The sequence below is a fragment of the Falco peregrinus genome, chromosome 7 (assembly GCF_023634155.1).
Source record: "Falco peregrinus isolate bFalPer1 chromosome 7, bFalPer1.pri, whole genome shotgun sequence".
Taxonomy (NCBI): domain Eukaryota; kingdom Metazoa; phylum Chordata; class Aves; order Falconiformes; family Falconidae; genus Falco; species Falco peregrinus.
This window is the reverse complement of record NC_073727.1, coordinates 82,525,725-82,545,273: the sequence shown is the minus strand read 5'-3', so window position 1 is coordinate 82,545,273 and position 19,549 is coordinate 82,525,725. Positions and strand designations below refer to the sequence as shown.

The 19,549-nt window shown below is 37.9% G+C and overlaps 1 protein-coding gene across 4 annotated transcripts in view; it reads left to right on the top strand.

The window, feature by feature from the left end:
- Positions 1 to 19,549, top strand: part of PHIP (pleckstrin homology domain interacting protein) — a 119,337-nt gene that overhangs the window by 44,343 nt on the left and 55,445 nt on the right. For all 4 annotated transcript variants that reach the window (XM_055810793.1, XM_055810792.1, XM_055810791.1 and 1 more), the window contains 3 exons: positions 1,081 to 1,179; positions 3,232 to 3,385; positions 4,331 to 4,465. In XM_055810793.1, coding sequence (XP_055666768.1) covers positions 1,081 to 1,179; positions 3,232 to 3,385; positions 4,331 to 4,465 — 388 coding nt within the window. The remainder of the gene's footprint in view (positions 1 to 1,080; positions 1,180 to 3,231; positions 3,386 to 4,330; positions 4,466 to 19,549) is intronic.

Sequence of the window (19,549 nt, the reverse complement as noted above, 5' to 3'; positions counted from 1 at the left end):
GGGCTCTGCTGGCCCTTCAAGCTATTTTTACTCCTTAAATTTCTTCCCTAGCTTTACCTGGCATGACAGGGTTAGTTTCATAGAATTACAGAATGGTTTGGGTTGGAAGGGACCTTAAAGATTATCTAGTTCCAACCCCCTGCCATGGGCAGGGACACCTTCCACCAGACCAGGTTGCTCCAAGCCCCATCCAGTCTGGCCCTGAGCACTCCCAGGGATGGGGCATCCACAGCTGCTCTGGGCAGCCTGTGCCAGTGCCTCACCACCCTCACAGGGAAGAATTTCTCCTAATACCTAATCTAAGTCTACCCTCTTTCAGTTTAAAGCCATTCCCCCTTGTCCTATCGCTACATGCCCTTGTAAAAGTCCCTCTCCAGGTTTCCTGTAGGCCCCTGTGAGGTACTGGAAGGTGGCTATGAAGTCTCCCTGGAGCCTTCTCTTCTCCAGGCTGAAAACCCTCTCTCAGCCTGTCTTCACAGGAGAGGTGCTCCAGCCCTCTGATCATCTTTGTGGCCCTCCTCTGGAGTCAGTCCAACAGGTCCATGTCCTTCTTCTGTTGGGGGCGCCAGAGCTGGATGGAGCACTCCAGGTGGGGTCTCACAAGAGTGGAGTGGAGGGGGAGAATCATCTCTCACAACCTGCTGGCCATGCTTTTGATGCAACCCAGGATACATCATGGGCTGCAAACGCATGTTGCAGGGTCATGTTGAGCTTCTTGTCCACCAGCACCCCTATGTCCATCTCCTCAGGGCTGCTCTCAATAGAATTATTGAGTTTCTTAGAGTGCTCATTGGGTTACGGTGTCCCTGTGCCAGAGCAGTGTCATAACTCAGCAAGGTGCACCAAAGATCAAAGTACAGTTAGTTTGGAAGGGGCTCAGGATAGGGAAGCAGGTTCCACTTTTTGCACGCCTGTTATGAGAAGTGTTTTTCACCTCAAACCAGTCATACAGCATTCTGACACTGTTTCTTCTAACTTCCTATTATTTTGAGTTCTAAATTCTGGAACTTCAATTTTCAAGTATCTTTTCTGTACAGATTTGCCTTTGCTCTCTGAGTAACTTTTTTCCCCTTTTGTTAGATTTGTGAGTGGAAGCCGTGATGGAACAGCACGAATCTGGCAATTTAAGCGAAGGGAATGGAAAAGCATTTTGTTAGATATGGCTACTCGCCCAGCAGGGTAAGTGATGTAAAATATTCTGCTGTCAAATAGATACTTGAAGGCTATAGATACCATTTGCTGACTTATTAAAAATAAATAAAATTTAAAAAAAAGGAAAAATAAGGCGTGGGGAAAAGGCCTTCTTAAATTATTATTGCTTAAATGCACAATATGCTTGTCTAGCTTTTGAAGTCCAGTGAAAACAAATATTTGACTACATATTCAGCGGGCAAAACTAGCTTGTCCTGGTAATATCTCCACTAGTATTTTGATTAGATTAAAAGAATAAAAGATACTCCAAACACATTAAAGGTCAAATTTATGTGGCTTTTTACATAGGTATTTATTTCTGGAGCAGGAAAACCAGGTCAGGTCTGTTCTTGAGACTATTTGCATTTTAGTAATACTTAAAGATATTGTGGAATCTTCATGCCCAGAAAAGTGTTATTAGGTTCTTTTAAACCACATGCCAGAGCAAATAAATCACATGCTCTGTAACTGGTTCTCATTTGTTAAAACAACCTCAGAGTTTACAAAGATCTTGTAGGTATGAGGAACTTCTGTACACTAAAACAAGCAACAAAAGAAGCTTGAAGGTGGAGAATGACTTGGTAGGAATTGTGGCTTTTGCACCTTTTTATTTTGGCACAGAGGAGATGTTTTCCAACTGACGTACATTAGAAAGATTTATAATGGGTGTAAAGGATAAACCTTTTTCCCTGTATTGATCATACTGAGTGGTTTGAAGGATGTTATTTAATAGGAAAAAAAAAATTATTTCAGGAGTAATCCTGTGGACAGATGTCTGAAAGATCAAGAGACGAATGGAAGAGAAGACTAAATAAACTGTAAATTAGTTAGATCAGAGAGTATCTTGCCAGTTATGGGCAGATTCAACAAAACATGAATATAGAACTGTTGGACAAGAGTGTATAAAACACTGATACTTTTGAGAATGCTCAGTTACTCTCCCATGAAAATGCCCCCTGTAAAAACTATTCGTTTGAACTCATTCTGGGAAAGAACAGGAATGGATTCTTCTCAATTGTGGTCACAAATGCTGAGCTTCTTTGAGAAACTGAACTGCTCATTTCAGTAAAGCACCTTAGCTGAATTCTGTTTTGTCATTTTGACTAGAGGGATAAGTGCAGTTCCAAATTTGATCTTTTCTGCGCAAGCACAATTTTTATCAAAGAAAATGAAATCGCTGCACTGAAAGGAAAGAGTGAATTCGGCTTACAAAGCCTCCTGGGTTCTGCATTGAATCTAGAAATGAATCTGGCTATAACTACATTTTCTATTATTGGGCTGTACAATATATACTATTGTGTAATGTATTGTAGTGCTTACTGTGTAGAAGATTCTGTATTGTCTGCCTACGTAGTGGTAACATACTACTGTTGCATTTGGTTGATGTTTCCCCAGAAATTGGTGTGCTAGAGAATTCAACGGTGGCTCATCTTTAAACCACGCTGACAAAAATGTAATTTTTGGAGTATTTGGATAGATAATAATACAGATGGCTAGGTTTTGGGTTTCATAGGGATAAACATAAAATACATGCAAAATTAAGCACTATTATTATTAGTGATGGGAAAGAGTGGTGGTATAGTACTAAATATAGCCTGAGAATTTAACTCATTTAAATGTATCAAAATACTTCTCTCCATTTTTATAACTACTCATTGCAAATGTTCTCCAGGACAAATTACTGTTCACTGAATGACTAGTTTCAATTTTTGCTCTTCAGGTGTCACAAGAAATACTGTAGCTATCAAATTTAATTGGGTTAGACCATGTATCAGAGAGCATTTTTTGGAAAAAGATCTGATCAGCCTATTTTTTAAGATATTAGGAGGACCCTATAGTCATTGTTTAAGTATCTACAGTTCTTTTGTGGTTGTATGTGAACATAGTGGAAAACATCTTTTTTTGCTCTAGTTTATTGAAGACTTGATGCTTCTATTTTTAATAATAAAGCAAAATACAAAAGTATTTTCACTTGTTAGGGACATAAAGATGTTTTGGCAAATTAGGATTGCTTTGAAACTTTTCACTCTTTTGTTTTAGACAAAGTTTACAAGGAGTTGAAGATAAAATCACAAAGCTGAAAGTGACCATGGTGGCATGGGACCGCCATGACAACTCTGTTATAACTGCAGTAAATAATATGACTCTGAAAGTTTGGAATTCTTTCACTGGCCAGCTCATTCATATTCTCATGGTAAGGTGTTCCATCTTCATTTATCAAACCTGAATGCAGAATTCACGTATACATTCTTCCTTACATGTTTTTTTTCTGTCTGAAAACTCCCTTAATAAACGTTTCTGGATAATTGAACTGTAATAGAGATGTCTTGACAGCTGCTTATTAGCAAACAAAGCTTTAAAGTTGCAAATAAGCATTGCTGTTCAAGATGTCTGAAACTAATTTTGGCCTTTCTTTTCCCTAAAGTGCTTCCTTGAAGGAGAGAAGGAAACAGTTGTTTCTTTTTACCTTTATTTAATGTGAGAAATGTTTTGAAATATCATCAGTGGATAAATGTGCTCTGTTTTAAACAGGCACAGATAGACAGTTCTGCAACCTAGTCATGCCATGAGTACAAAAAAAAATAGTCTTCTAGGTAGAATAAATCAAACAACATTTTTTACTAATGTCTGATACTTTTTTTTAACTGAGAATAGGTAACTCTAGGCAGCTAGATGCTCTGCTAGATACGGAAATGTTTCATGCAAAACTTTAAAATGTAGGATTAATTTTGGAGATGATATCTAACTTTTAGTTATATATTTGATTCTTTATGAGTCTAAATTAAATCCCTAACTGCTATTCCACCTAAATAAATTTAAATCTGTGGAGCATTAAGACCGAAACCACTGAATGTTGTAGACTCTGATCTTTTGAAATCATGGCGAAAGTATTGGGACATATTTGTGAAGGTGACATACTTGACATACTTCTTAGGAAGCTAAAATTGCAACTGAAAAGAGAAGAGCATAACACACTGCTGCAAAAAAAAAAAAAAAAAAGGAAATGTGGTCAAAGGGATTGTTCTTGGCTGGACACTTTCGTAGGTTAAAGTTACAGTTGCTAGTGTTACCATATTGAATTCCTGGGTAAGTATTTCAGACAGTCCTCTGGTTCATCTGGCTATATCTTTAATTTCAGGGACATGAAGATGAAGTGTTTGTACTTGAACCGCATCCATTTGATCCAAGAGTTCTTTTCTCTGCTGGACATGATGGAAATGTCATAGTTTGGGATTTGGCAAGAGGGGTCAAAATCCGGTCTTACTTCAACATGGTAATTATTGTGCTTTATGCAGATAAGCCAAAGCAATCTTTCTAAACTTTTTGCTTTTAGTACCTTCTTATGTAGGCCATCTTGAAGCATGCATATGTGTGTAGGGCAAGATCCTGCATCCAGTGAAGTCAAGAGAAATTCCTATTCAGTTTAGTGGGGCAAAGATTAAATCTGTAAAATGTAAAAAGTTGTTTCTTTGGCTGTATTTCATAGTGTCATCTTTCTATATGCTTCATTGACATGAAATTGGAGTGTTAATTTACATTGTCAGAGATCATGCGTAAGAGACAGGGTGACAGAGACCCTCCTTTAGTGCTCTGTTTCCTGCCTGGGGAGCCAAGGTGGAACTTGGTTAATTTTTGCATTACTAATTCTTAATCTGGCTAAAGCTCTTCAGGAGTCACCTGATCTCATGCAATGTTGTATGCTGCCTTGGCCCATACTGTCAGCCTTTCTGTGTAGAGCTTCTCCACATGCAGGTTTCAAATTTGGTCTGTTCTGCACTAAACTAATTCTTCTGGAAGATGGATGCAACAGGTATTTCCATCTGTTTCTTAATATTAAGTGGGTCTTTGTACGTATCTTTTTCCTCAAAAAATTAATAATGTGTTGTGCAATTCAGACTTTGTCTCCTGGAGAAAATTACAAAAGTCTTTGTAGAATATGAAGAATCATTGAGAATGCAGAGAGTAGGCATATGGGCTTCATCCAGACTTTAAGCCATAGTGGAATGGCAGTCTTGGAGAGCAGCATAAAGAAGATCATCTGAAGTGGAGACCTGCTATAGACGTACTCACAAAAAAAAGGGCATTTGGAAATGAAGTCAAGCCAGAAAGGTCACTCTGAACCTAAAGATGGATTTTGAGATGTGCAGTGTACCATACAGCTCATAAAGTCTCTGAGGAAATTATGGCAAGCTTAATGGGGGAAGAGAGCAGCCTAGATTCCTTCAGCACTGACGTAGGTTCTGTATTGTTCCCTCTGCATTGATTTCTGTAACTGAACTTACGAAGAATCTGAGACAATCATCTTGGGGCTATGAGTACAAATCTTTGTCACACAGTGCTATTCACTGTACCAGTTGAGGTGTATGTTCTGCTTGCATGGTTAGGTTGTCTTTGCCAGTCCTACTTACTATGGATGTTTGATAGTTTTCATGGAATTTAAGGTCAGAAGAGACTGAGCTCATCTGCTCTTTTTAAGGCAAGTCCATTTAAGGGCTATCAGAATCTCAACTATGGATGCCTGTGATGTCAGGCAGCCCCCTGAAAGACTTAAATATTTATTTCAAGAGCGCAAGGCAACACAAACACCTAAAAAGGGTAAAAATCACATTTTTTAAGATCTTTGGAGTCAGAGAAATGTGTAGACAGAAGATCTCAGCAGCTAGTGTTTCATGCTAGAAAAATGTGAGAAAGTCTGCCTGCTGTGTGAGGTGAGGAGAATTGTAAATCTGGCAATCAGTTTGTCTCAAACCAATGAATAAGTCATGAGCCAGGTATGCAAGAGAGGCATCTCTCTACAGTCTCTGAATATTTCACCAGCCAGTCTTCGATGTCTGATGCTTCAAATGACATGGGTGGAAATTACAAGTTTTCTTAAATGACTTGAGGGGAGGTGGGGGGAGATGCTTCTAGACCATGAGAGTTGATGGCGTAGGCACCTCTGCACAGCTGCAAATGTTAAGTGTTCTGGTTTACTATGGGAGGGCATGAATACATACAGAGCTAGTCTTCTCCCAGTTTCCTAACTGGCATATCAACTGGGAACATCATTAGGTTAGCTACTATTAAATTCTGGTAACTGCTGTTACCTTCATTGACTTGCTTAACATGTCATCTCATACTTCTGAAAAACAGTATTTGTATTTGTATTCAGTGGATGGGGAAATGTTTACAGATTGGGTTCTTTTGGATCAGACAGAAAACATCATCTGGAGGAACCAAACCTGAGTGTTGAATGACATGACAGGTGTGCTTTACCATTCAAGAGCCTCCTGCTGTTGTTGTCTGACAAAACAGTGTCTATGGTACCAGAACTAGCAGTGGATGACTTTGTTGTAACAAAAGCTTCTTAAAAAAATAGCAGACCTTGGGGTTGTTGGTTGAGTTAGCAAAATCTTAGACGACTCTTAGCTTAATAATAGTCCAGTCAGGTATTTCCATCCTAGATGCAGTGCTTGGTACATCTAAAGCCTTGTGGCCAATCTGTAAGGTAGAGTTGGTTATCTTTAAGTTATTCCCCCCTGCCCCCCCAATTCCTTTGTTGTCGGCATAAAAAAAAATCAAATATGTACACACACACACATACATATTTTGAGAGATGCAAACAGTGTCAGTCAGTTTGCAACTTAATTCCTTTAATCCAGTCAGTGAATGTGAAATTGCCAAGCTGTAGTAACCAAATACATTTTTTGGTATGTATTTAATGTAAATAGAGGAATCAGTTTATTTGTGCCTTGCTGGTTACAGATAGGTGCCACTAGAAGACTCTGGTGGTCCCGTAGAACATTCTCTCCCATGTTTTTAAACTTAAGATTTACTATTAAATTGGTTGGCACAGTCAAAATTTGAAGCATCTTTGGTCTGTGTGCCAGATTTTGGTCTTTATAATCAATAGTAAACTTAGTCCCGTAAGTGACTGTCTACACACATGGGCTTAATCTCAGTAAGTAGGTATATATTGTATATATTTCATGTTTTCACCTGGAGTCTTCACTTCATTTGATCTGGTCCTGTAAGTATTGCATATCTCAGTGTCTGAGTTCATGGGCATTCAGAACTGGTTTGTGTTTAGTGACTGAATTCAGTGACTAGAGTCAGCTAGACTCACTACCCCAGAGGGTGAAATGTGCCACAGAACTATCAAGAGTGTGAGAGGGTTAAAGCTTTTTAGGCAGTTTTGAGATGCAGCAAATAAGTCTTTACATGGTTTTAAATTGCATGTGCAAATAAAGGTATTTGTTTTGTGTAATATCCCTGCCAGTCCTGTCTTTACACAGCTGCTAATGAAAAAATGTTTTCAGTGTATTTTTGTATCTGTTTTCTCAAGGAATCAGTGAGGTTGTGGCTTTGGTGTTGTAATACCAGGGCAGTTTCACATGCTGTGTTTCCCAGGTACAAATAAGCGTTTAGCAAACTTCTGAAGAAACAGGGTAATAAACCTGGTTGCTGCAGCCAACTGTTTCAGATCTTACATATTTCACAAAAATAGCGGTTTTGCTACAGAAAGATGGCACAAACCCTTGTAAATTTTTAAATTGTGGTTCATTACGCAGGGCCTAGATTCACCAAAGGACTTGGCTGTTGTGACACCTCAGTTATTGGGGACCAAAGTCCTTAGTTTCCAACATAGAATGCAGTATCCTACTAAATCCTCAATTTACTGAGCAGTGTATGAGATTAAAGTGTCTTAGTGGGTGATCCAGGGAAAAAAACCTGGTGGGCTGTCCAGTGAAAGCCACTGTATGATAATGTACATAGAGATATATTTGAAATGCAGTTTCTTACTCGAAGCTGCAATGAGGCTTTGCAGTCTGCATCCCTTGTGTGGTAAGGCAGTTTGTAACTGAGGTTGGTCCCTGCTTTCCTAAAAGGACAACTCAGGAGCAGGTGGAGTTTATCTTTTGGGATTGCTTTAACTAATATTGAGCTGGGAATACAAGACCTAGATTCTGTTCTTCCCTCAGTGGCGAGGTGTTCAGTTCAACATCTGCCGCTTAACCAGGAGGGCATCCTAGCTATAAATGTTTAGACAGGACCTTTCCCCAACTTTCTCATGAAGTTATGCCACTGTGAAGAGGCATGCATCTGTATCCTATGGTTTTAGGCTCTCGTGCTAGGCTGGTTTTCTTGGGTATGGAAATAATGTTTTAGGTAAATCAGAAAGTTGTAGAAATGACCTTGGGTTTCAAGCTTCAGGCAAGCTCTTGAACTTGCAGAATTAGTACTTTCTTAGGTTATAAGACTGTACCCCACTCAGTTGTTGTCATAGGATCTGTTTTCTTTCAGGTGTTCTCACAACGTTTCTACTTAATGACCTGACACTTGGTTTGTTAGGAATGCCAGCATTGACGCTTGGATGGTATGTGCTGCAGCTTAGCCTTACACTTATGGTTCCTGTAGGCTTTAAGCAGAAGTTTCTCAATTCTGAGAATGTTTGAAGGGTAAAAGAAAAATACAGACACTTGAGAATCTTGCAGATCAAAAAGGAGGTGTCTGGTAATGTTAGGTGGATGCATGGGGTTTGGCTTGGATTGGTGATTGGTTTTTTGTTGTGTTGCAATTTGGACATTAACTACTGGTGTTCCTCAGGTCTGACCCCAAACATGTTTGTGGTATAATGGTGCTGCCGTTGATTTTTATTTTCAGGACTTAGGTAGTTTATTTTAATCATGCTTTCCTTTGAGTAGTGCCTCATATGGCTGAGCTCTGCTGATTCAGACTGCAAAAGGCATGCTGCCTGGAGCCTTAAGAGTATAGATTTCTCCTGTGGTAAAGCTAATGTTGCAGTATGAATGTTGCTGCCCTGTAGAAGAAAATTTTAAAAAGTTTCCTAAAAGATTTCAGGATATGTACAGGCCTGTAGCTCTGTGTGTGCACTCTCTCTCTTCTGGTTTACAGCATAGCTTTATGAACAGTTGCAGGAACATACAGTGACTTCGTTTTCTTAAAAGTATGCCATTGAAAGTATGAAGACTGTACTACAGTAGTAAGAATGAAAGACCAGGGGAGAACAAGCATTTTTACAATCTTTGTCACTGTAGAATATTGGATTTTTGTAGTGTATCTTTGAATGTAACTGCTTTGCCTGAATCTGATACCTGACTCAGCAGATTTTATAAGTAGACACTGAAGTTGTTGCACTGGGAGGCTTGTGTATTAGTTGATAAAGACTAGCCTGTACGGCATTTAAGAAATTCTTCTGTAATGTAGAAATTAATCAAGTAGGAATACTGATGCCTTTAAAGAAAAAAATGGTTCTGGTCGACAGATTTAAAAAAAAAAAAACAAACCCAAAGAAAACGAAGAACAATAGATCTTTCACAACTAGGTGTTGCTCTTAAGTTTTACCGGATTGACTGTCAATTGCAAGTTGCATCTTTTGAAAGTCAGGCTTTGCTGTAGCCAGGATTAGGCTTTCTTAGGTCTGACGGGATTCATGCGCTTCAGGGGTCTCCTGTGTGCCTGAATGCCTATTAAGGTCAGACTTCTGCTTACTTGTAATCTTAGTGTGTTCCTCCTAGTGGTTGTGAAGAGTTCATTTGTGACGTTACCTTAGTGCTAAGACAGCCTTTCAGAGCACTGTCACGCACTGCAGCATTCTTTTCAACATGCTGTGGGTGGGTGGCAGTTCTGGAGCCCACTTTGAACTCAGTGCAAAGGTGGCCTTAGTCCTTTCATCATATTCTGAAGAATGCTTTGAAATACTGATACAAAAAGAATGTTTTTACGATCTTGTGTTAAATTCACAGGTCTGAATACCTGAAAATCCTCCTACCTTTGTGACGTTATCTGACTTGCTGAAAGGCTAAGCCACCTAAGCCTTTGACGCTTAAAGGTCACATTATATATCTCCAGCAGTTGTGAATTTGATGATGAGTCTTTTCCTAAATGCCAAAGCACATTTCATCAGAGCATATAGAAATACCATGAGCATATTTCAGAAATTCATTACAACTCAAGCTCTGTAAACTAGTGATTTGAAGCAACCCTCTGATTCTTTTGGAGGGGGAGGAAGAAAAAAAAAATTCCTCACCAAACCTGTTCTCCTCCTCTCCCACCTTAATCTTCCTTTGAAATGACAACTGTGTTACCTTTGTGAAGGAAAAGCTTTAATCTCTTTCAGAAACACCATTGTTCTCATCTGTGTCACTGAGTAAATGTTGCTTGCCCTGGAAACCAGATTGGTACTTCAAAAATAATGGATGATTTCTGATAGCAGTGTAACTGTTACTGCTTGAATTGGTGTGTATTGTTCTTAAGCCCTCTGTCCCACTTTTATGGAATCATCAGAAAAAAAGAGAAAAACAAAACCCCATAAAGCACCTTTAAAAAGTCTGCAAAGCCTGAAGGAGAAGCTGGCCTGCCTGTTGCATTGGTGTTGGAGAAGTTACGGGGTATGGTTTCATTTCTTCACTTGTTTTTTTAAAAAAACTCTCATCCTGGGGCTAAGACATGCTTTTTCATTGTGACCTGGAAGGACAACATCATCTTTGATAGCTGTTTGCTTTGATAGTTGCTTGCTGTAAGGTAGGATGAGGCTTCTTACAGATTTTCAGGTGTACTAGAAAAAAACTGTGATTTTTTTTTTTTTTTTTTTTTAAACTGAGGCATATTTTCATTTAGATCTCTGTACCAGAATCCTACCTGTTTGCTTTAGTTCTAGACACTTGGAAGCTCATGATGAATAGTCCCACACTGTCATGTAAAATACATTACTTACAGTTTATGTAAATAAGCATGGTATCCAGAACTAGGAAGCTTGTAACTTGCATGTGTTCTTTCCAATATGCTAGTTAATTAGCAACAGATGATGAAACGTAGACCTTAAATGTGAACTTTTAAAATATGAATATAAATATGAATTTTTAAATGCACTAAGAACTTAAACACTTCTCTGTTTATTTCACAAAATGTTAAGTAGCTTTTTAAAAGATTTAGCTAGTGTCATGAGCCTGGTTTCTTCCATCTGTTTTAAAAACCATACATTCAAACAGGTACAGTGTAAGCAGCTGAATTGAAAAGCGTCAATTTTCTAATAATTTAAAGGTCTGCAGTTGCAACTTAAATAAGAATTTAGTATTACGTGATTTTGTCCAACTTAATTTAAAATTGTCAGCCCAGAAGCAAATTACTTAAGATTCTAAGATCAAGTCTGGATTTCACTGCATAAACAAAGTCATATTTCCTTTTTTGTTCTTTTTTCTTCTAAAGAAAATTTGTGACAGCTAAAAGAAAAACAGGGACAAAACTTTTTGGAGTTCAGAGATTAAAGGACATCTTACCTGGAACCTTATGTAAATAGTTAAGGAACTTTTCAGCAAGATGAAGTTTTTTTGGCTTAGCATTATACTGCATCAGATTGCAATATGTGCAAAATTATATTGGACATCAAAACTTAAATGTAAACCTTAACAGGAGAACAGCAATTGTAAAGTTTTTTATATTGAAAAACTTTTCGAAGTCCTTGAGTATAAAGTGTTGTTGAATGTATAGTACCAGCAGGCATAAGCTATTTTAACAGTGTAGCTAACAAACCTGTGGGCTGATCTTTTGCTTATGTATTCTTGGTTGGACTTAGCAAAATACTGCAGAAGTTAATAATCTTCAAAAGAAAAAAAAATCCCAAACTTGTAGCCTTGCAGGAGGGTAAAAATGTTAATCAAATTGCAAACGTTTTAGCTGTAGAATTGATGACTTCTTTTGCACAGCATTGAATGTCTTACACTGTCTTACTAACTTGACCAGGAGCTTGGGTTGGCTCCTCTAATGAATTTTCAAAAATGATGGGACAGGGCTTTTATCTGAAATATAAAAATGCAGAACTGTACTTGACAAAGCTGGCCAGAATTTCTTAGCAAGAGTTGAGACCAGCTACTTAGCAAACAACTTAATTTTAACCACAAATTAAAGAGAAAATATCTGAAAAGGGAAGAAATACCACAGCTTGTTTACGTCGTTTTCAAGCACATATGATGCTTTTCTCAGTGTTACTTTATTTTTGGAGAAAGGACTATATATTGTTACTTTAAAATTTGTTATCAGTTAATTTTAGATTTCCTTAATTTTAGATCTCTGTACATCTATCTGTATTAGGTACCTGAAGCAAGGCAGTCATGAAAATGAAGATTAACAGACATTTTTGAAAAGCTGTAGTGGTTATGTCTAGGTATTCTGAAGAACAAAAATTTTACTTCACTGAAAGATCTCTGTCTCTGTACTTGAGAAGATAGAGTCCAGCATCTGCTTTTCAGACTTCAAGGATTACAGCATGACCATATTTCTACGTTTCCACTAGAAAAACTAGGCAGAAGAAAAGATGTGTTGGAAGGATCATGTGATGATCATTAAAACCTTATTTACTTACTCTGCTGCAGTAACTTTCATTAGTCTGTGTTACGACTTTTCATACAGTGAAAAAGCACGTAATGCTTTCATGTGATCAAAAGAATAGAATGTGTTTGTGAATACTCACAAACTTATTTTTTGGTCTCTTGGTATTCTGACCAGTCTTAAAAGTTCAGACCCAAGCTCTTACAAGGGTGCTATAGTAAAGAAAAAAAAAGTGACTCTTTTCGGTCCTTAGTTTTCTTTTTCAGGTTGCTTCTTTCTTGAGAAGCCTTGGGCTGAGGATACAAAAAGTGGATGTGATAGGCTTGTTTTGAAGGCGCTCTCTGAAATTCCTTTATTTCATTTGATTGTCTTTGAAAACCAAACGGAGTAGCAGAGAGAGTCAAGAAGCAGATACTAACCTACCTTGTAAGGTCACCCTCTTCTGGTATGGTTATAGTTGTATAGCTCTAAAGCACTGCTGCTATTTCAAATAGGTGTCTTAATGAAACAGGTTATGCTTCTTGGAAATGTAGTGATATGTATCACAACAAAGCAGTAGTTACATTTAAAACGTTAAGCTTGTTTTTGAAATAAAAAAACTGTCACACATCCAGTGAGAAAGCTTGAAGCAAGTAGATATTTTCATACTATTTTTTTTACATTCGCTGTGTGAAGTTACCATGGTGAATATATGCCTTTTCATAGCCAAATACTAGTTAATCTGTGTAAATGATGATACATGTTTTATGTTAGAAAAAGCACCAAAACCGCCAAACAAAAAAGCAAACAACTCAAAACCCACATGTTGATGTTAAGGTTGAAAGTTCAAGCCACATAGTCATTGAGATATAAGGACAAGATTGCTGAAACTGCTTGTTATGTCCCCAAGTCTTGTAGCTAGCTGCTTGTCTCATTAATGTAAAACTATCTGGTACTATTCCTGGTTCTATGCCTTTTTTTCCACGTGGGCCCTTATTTATTTTTATAGGGTATGTGGTCGTTGCATTGCATGGTCCTCTTTCAAGCTTAGACATTTCACACAACTTTCTGACAATGTATCTCTTGAAAAATTTTTTTATAGAAACACTGTCTTAGGTTTGTGAGCCTTGGATATATTGTAGATTTATTTGAAGCAATTAGCATAAGCGGTGACTAAAATTTTCATATACAAAACTTGACCATAAAAAGGTCAACTTCAGGCAGCGCGTAAGAATTTTCCTGATTTCTACAGTGGAAATTGTACAGTGTAATGGTGACCCTACTTGAAGTTAATGGAGAGTCTGCACTGCAGTTCAAGAATCGGACCACCTGGATGCGGTGATATTGGTTGTTTCCTTGCCCCGTCTCTCTGCCCTCTTCCTACATCTTAGGTTTTTATGTAAATCAGTGAGAAAAATTGGGAATCCCCATGGAGGTTATAGTAGTAATGTATTTTGTAATGGCAATGATGTCTAGGTTTTATGAATCTGGGGACATACATCCCTTGTTAATAACTGTTTGAATGTTTTTTAGTACAGTTTAGTCCTTATTTTGCTTAGAATTTACTGTCAGTGTCACAGCATCAACTGATTCAGGTCAAAAGGGTTTCTTCCTGCAAATTGTCAATCAAGCAGAGGCTACTAAGTTGTAGTCGGGATTTTTCTGTGTTCTCCTGCTCCTTCAGAGAGCTGGTTGTTTACTCTGGCCTTAATTTTTACCTTTGACTGGACACTTCATTACAGGCAATTCCTATGCTGATGCCTCCTTATGTCTGTGTATCTTAATGTTTTTCTTGCCCCATTTTCAGAGGTCAGGTCTTTCACTGATGTGTGTGATGCAGTTCCTTACTTTCTAATGCTACTTCTGTTTCCAATGCAAACTTACAAACTCTGAAGCTCTAACGGCATTATCATATTGCTTAAAACATTGATACCATATTGCTTAAAACATTATTTTCTTTTTGTTAATCAATAAACCTGCATGGCTTACCTAGATCTTTGTTGGCAACTACTTGATTGGTTTTAATGACATGACAAAAAATTGGAATCCCTGTAAGAAGTACATGGAAGATCAGACTCAGTCTAGGACAGATCAGCAGAATGCTCTGTGCATGGATTTTCTGCCATATGAGGTGATTTTTTTTTGACTAAAGTCCAAAAGGCATACTGATTGCTCATATGGACAAAGTATTGTCATCTCCAGTATTAACTAAAGATTTAAAAACTTTTATTTCTTATGTTGTGGCGTTTAATAAAGTCTGAAGAGACTTACAGTTTTGCTGGGATCGTATGGGATTGTATTTTTAGATCAGGTTTTGTAGTCATCTGAATACAGAATGACTTAGAATAAGATTATAGAGGTGTTATTTTTTAATCAGTCAGTGTGTAGCCCTACTGAAATGTTTTTGAAATTTTTGAGAGGTTCCGCCTTTGAATAGTATAGAAGAGCAGATCCTGAAAAGCAAAGCCAGCATAACGCTCTAGTAGGCCAAGTACTGAGTTCGCAGGTTGTTAATTAAGAAAAAAAAAATCTTAAAAAAAATCTGTAAATGCTTTTTATATAGCCTTCAGGCATCTGTAGGGTGGGTGATCTGTCAGATCTTTTCATTGATACGTTTATTTTTCAAGGCAAGTACAACATTCCTGAATGGATAACTTACTTGGGTGGTGAGAAGATAGAAACATTTTTAGTATTTACTCTTAATGTAATTACTTCTTGTCCTCTTCCCACCACTTGATCCTTTGTTACTGTTCTGGAAGCAGTGTAGAAGCCTTTTGATTTTTTTTTTCCTTTTTTTTTTTTTCAAACTGGCTTAAAAATTCAAGTGTTCTTTCCACTCCTACAAATCTGCAGCAACCCCTTCTAACTTTGCAGAAGGTCTGTAGATATTTTTTGACTTACCATGGAAGCAGGCTGTCATTGGAGATTGTTCCTTAAAGCAAAGGAGAACATAAACCTGCAAAGGAATTTCAGAATACTTGGAGACTGATTTAAGCAGCTATGATGTAGTTTCCTCACTTGTGAAAAAGGTTAAATGTTGTAGTAACAGCTAATTAACTTTGCTTTTTTGCTAGTTTTAGAAGGTTGTTCTAGCATACCATTGTTGTGATTGATAGCATTAAATTTTAGTTTTCAGACTTGAATGTTGCTTGTAACTAATTTTTGTTTGTCCCTATGCATTTAAAAGTAAAGTAGTTCTCTTCCTGCTAAAGGTCTTTTCTGTATAGGTGTGCAAAGTAGTCCTCTTCCCTTAGTGTCCATGTGAAGAACCAGAGTTCTTAGGTTTTCCATTATGATGATGAGTGGAAACATTTCTCTGTTAGCTGTTCCAGTTAGCATTTACTTATCTTGAAGGTGGGAAGCAAAAAATACATGTATTGCTTTGGAAGAGTTTGTTCTTACTGTTGTCTGTTTGCCTAGCATGTATGTGCTTTCTCTTTCTCTTCTGGATAAACTTCTGGTATATTTTAGGATTATAGTTTTTGTTGTTGTTGTTGCATTACATGTGACGCATTGCAATGAATACACAGTGATCTTTCTTCCTGTGTTTGCAACTAATGCCTCAGTCCCTTAATGTGAAGGATGAGAGAGAATGTTACCTACCTCAGGCTAGTAGAGACTTAGTTCATTGTCTTTTTAAACAGTGCTGACAACTTGTGTTGGAAGGCGTGATAGAAATGCACAGTGTTACTGTGTGTAGACTTGAGTTCCATTATTTTTTCTGGCAGTAAGTGTGTTAGTAAGTTTTTTCTAATAATCTTACTAGATTCACGGGCTATTGCATTTCATCCTGTTGGCTTTTAATTGCTTCAGTCAATATAATTTGTGCTGTGTTCCAAATCTGTTTTCAGTGGATGATTTCCTAATGTTCATTTCATCAATGGGCTCTTTTTTTTTTTTTTTTTTTCCCTGATGTCACTAACAGAAAGGCCTGGCTTGAGGAACTTCACTGGTAACATCCTTTTAACTCTGTATGTCTTCCCCAAACCAGTAACTGTTAATCCTCCGCTTAGCAAGTGTACCTACTCTGCATTTTCTCCTAGTAATCACAGTCTGTTCCATTTGAACTGTTTTCCGTGCCATGTCATGGCTATGAAATCTAGCTAGTTTGAATGAACTATTATTTTCTTGGTATAAAAAAACCAGTTACTTTACTGAGGAAAGTTGCTGAGTTTGTCTGGTACTCTCTACTCTTGATTAGTTTTCATTTTACTTGATTTCCCACCCCCACCCCCTTTTTTTTTTTCTCTCCCGTGTCCTTTACTTTTCTTAAAAACTAGGGTTTAAGTCTTTTACGCTACCTATTGAGAACAGGTCAGAAAGGCTTACTATTTAGTTCTCTCTCTGTAGGTGGTACTACTCTGTTTTTGTATGGATCTAAGACATGTTACTTTGTGTACTAGTTTCACAGCTCTGTTCTCCCTGGTTTGGGGGAGAACAATAAGCTGTCTTCAAAACTGAGAGGAAAAGAGTAACTTCCCTTTTTCATTCTGTTTTATCAACATTCCTCCCTTTGTGATGTACAATGTCCACCTGTTCCCTTGCTAGTGAAAATATGGGCAAATAGCTTAATTCTTGGGGTTGAGGCTGAAAGTAATCTTAACTTAGTCCTCATTGTATAGCATCACTGGTTCTTCCCTGTTTGTGGTCAAAGAATCCTTGCTACTTGCTTTGCTACCAGCAGTGTCTTAGTATGTTCACTCTTTGCGGCCCTTTGTTGGGACAGCTCTTAATTGACCAGTACCTTTTCTGTTCTCGTGAATGTCTCTTCACCATTGGTATCCCTTTATTCAGCAGGGGAAGGTTCCAGACAAAGTAACCATTTTATCTTCTTTGGGGTACGGTCTTCATATATTTCTTGCATCTTCGATTTAAAAGGGATGGGGTGGGGAAAGCAGCTTCCTTCTTGCTCAAGTCCTTTATCTAGCTTTCTGAAGTTACGCTTCACGGATTTACTGCCGCTTCCCCTTTTGCATCTTAAGTTTCTGTTCCAAATGACCAACTCCTCAGTGTTAGCTTTATTATTGAAGAAATTCCATTGTAAAGTGTCATTCATTAATCCCAAAATATTTTTGTTTAAAGAAAAAGTCTACTGGGTATAGCACACTCTGGCAGGCTTTGCTCTTTAATTTGTAATAGTAATTATATTTTGGAAGCTTATCCCCAACAGTAATTTTTGTTCTTAGAATATTAAGGATCTTTATTTCCTAGTAATTGTATGTAGGACTTGAGGGGCTGTAGTAAAAGGCCTTATTGCTGTCCTTTCCAAAAGCATTTTCTAGACCAGTTTCTGGCCACTTACAGAGTAAAACTATTTGCACTGCATTAATCACTGAATAATCAATCACTATTTGTTTCCTTTACATAAGAAGGGAGTGTCATCCAACTGACCCTTGTAATTCCCAGGGGATTCTTAAAAATAGTCCATCCAAACCATTTCTTGCTGGGAAAGATTAAAAAAACCCATCATCTTATTAGTCTTAATTTTTTTCCTTCTGTTCATTTTTTTCCCCTCTCGCCATGGTTAGCAAATAGTTCTTCCTACGACATGGCTTGTTTTCCTTGTAAAACAAAAAGTCTTCAAATCTTAGGGTCTAGTAGAACCCAGAAATTCTATTTATGAAGGACTTGGATGTTAGGAAGCTTGATACTTTAATGTTTCCTTTGTTGGAAAAAGGGAAAGGGACTAGAAATCTCTGTGTAAATACTCCTTTTCCAGGTTTTTATTACACATCTGCAAAGCTTATTCTTGGGCTGAATTTCCTTCCCCTTTCCACCTACCTCCCCAAACTGTCTCCCTTTAATACGATGAGCCTTCTACATTAAAAAAAGCAGCACAAAGTTGTAACTTTGCCTTGGTTGTTGGATCTTGCTTAGCCAAAATTAATTCTGCATTCCTAGCTGTTGTGATGTTAGTGCCACTCGCTTGAAGCTCTGTTTTTATTTTCCATCTCTTTCTATAGGATGCTTCTGTTCATTTCTTCTGGAGTGATGGTCAAAATAGAACATAAAACTTGGATTCGTTTATGTTCCTCTTTTGCTAACCCAGAAACTCATTTGACTTTTATGGAAAGTACTTGCAGTAAGAAAGACCTTTATCAAATACCTGAGAGCATGGTAATAGGTGTAGCAGCCTCTACCACTGGGGGGTGTGTGCAGGGGTGCGGGTGTGTTGTAAGACCGTGGGCAAAAGATTTAGACTTCTTGCCTTTGGCTCAGCCTGTAAGATAGTGAGAACAGTACCTACTTCACAGTTTTTTTGAGGCTTGGTTCGTTAACATTTTAAAATAATGCTGATGGCCTCTGGAAGGTGCTGCAGAAGTGCATAGTGCTACTGTCTGCAGGCTGAATACCATTGTTTTTTCTGGCGGTATATAGGCCTGCCACAGCTAGGGGAAGAATTTTGTTTGGTGTCTCTTTAAAGAAAATGCAAAAGTGCTTTGCTGGGGAGAATAGAAAGGGGCTTTCTGAAGAGGTGCTGAAGACGTGAAAATTCAGAGTGGTGATTGGTCACCTCTGCTTGATTGACAGGTTGCAGGGAAAAACAAAAACCCATTTGTTCTGGCTTAATGGAACTGGAAAACAGAAAATGAGTATCAGGTAAAAATTCCTTTTTTAAAATCTTTGCAGTTCTCCTTTAAAAAGTGGAGTTTTTACACAAATCTACACCTCCCCCACTCCAATAAATTAGGAGTAGGAATTACAGAAACAGGCAGTTGCTAAGTTGTGTAATGTGGGTTGCCTTATGTCAGTGCGTTTTCTAGCAGGCAGGTGTTCTGAAACACCACAGCAGCCAATGCTACTGGGCTAGCTTAGCAAAAAGGCAGAGGATTGAAAGGGTGTAGTGACTAAGCCCTGAACTGGACCCAGCTCTCTGGTTAGGCTCATTAGCAGGTCGTTCAAGGGGAAGCTTTTATTTTCACTTCCTATACTGTGCCTGCTTTGTGGATAAAGTCTGTCAGTTTCTACTATCAATTTGGCATCTTTCATGAGCATTATTACAAAATTCACTGAGAAGTGAATAGCTAAAAAGTAAACTGTTTTAAAGTAA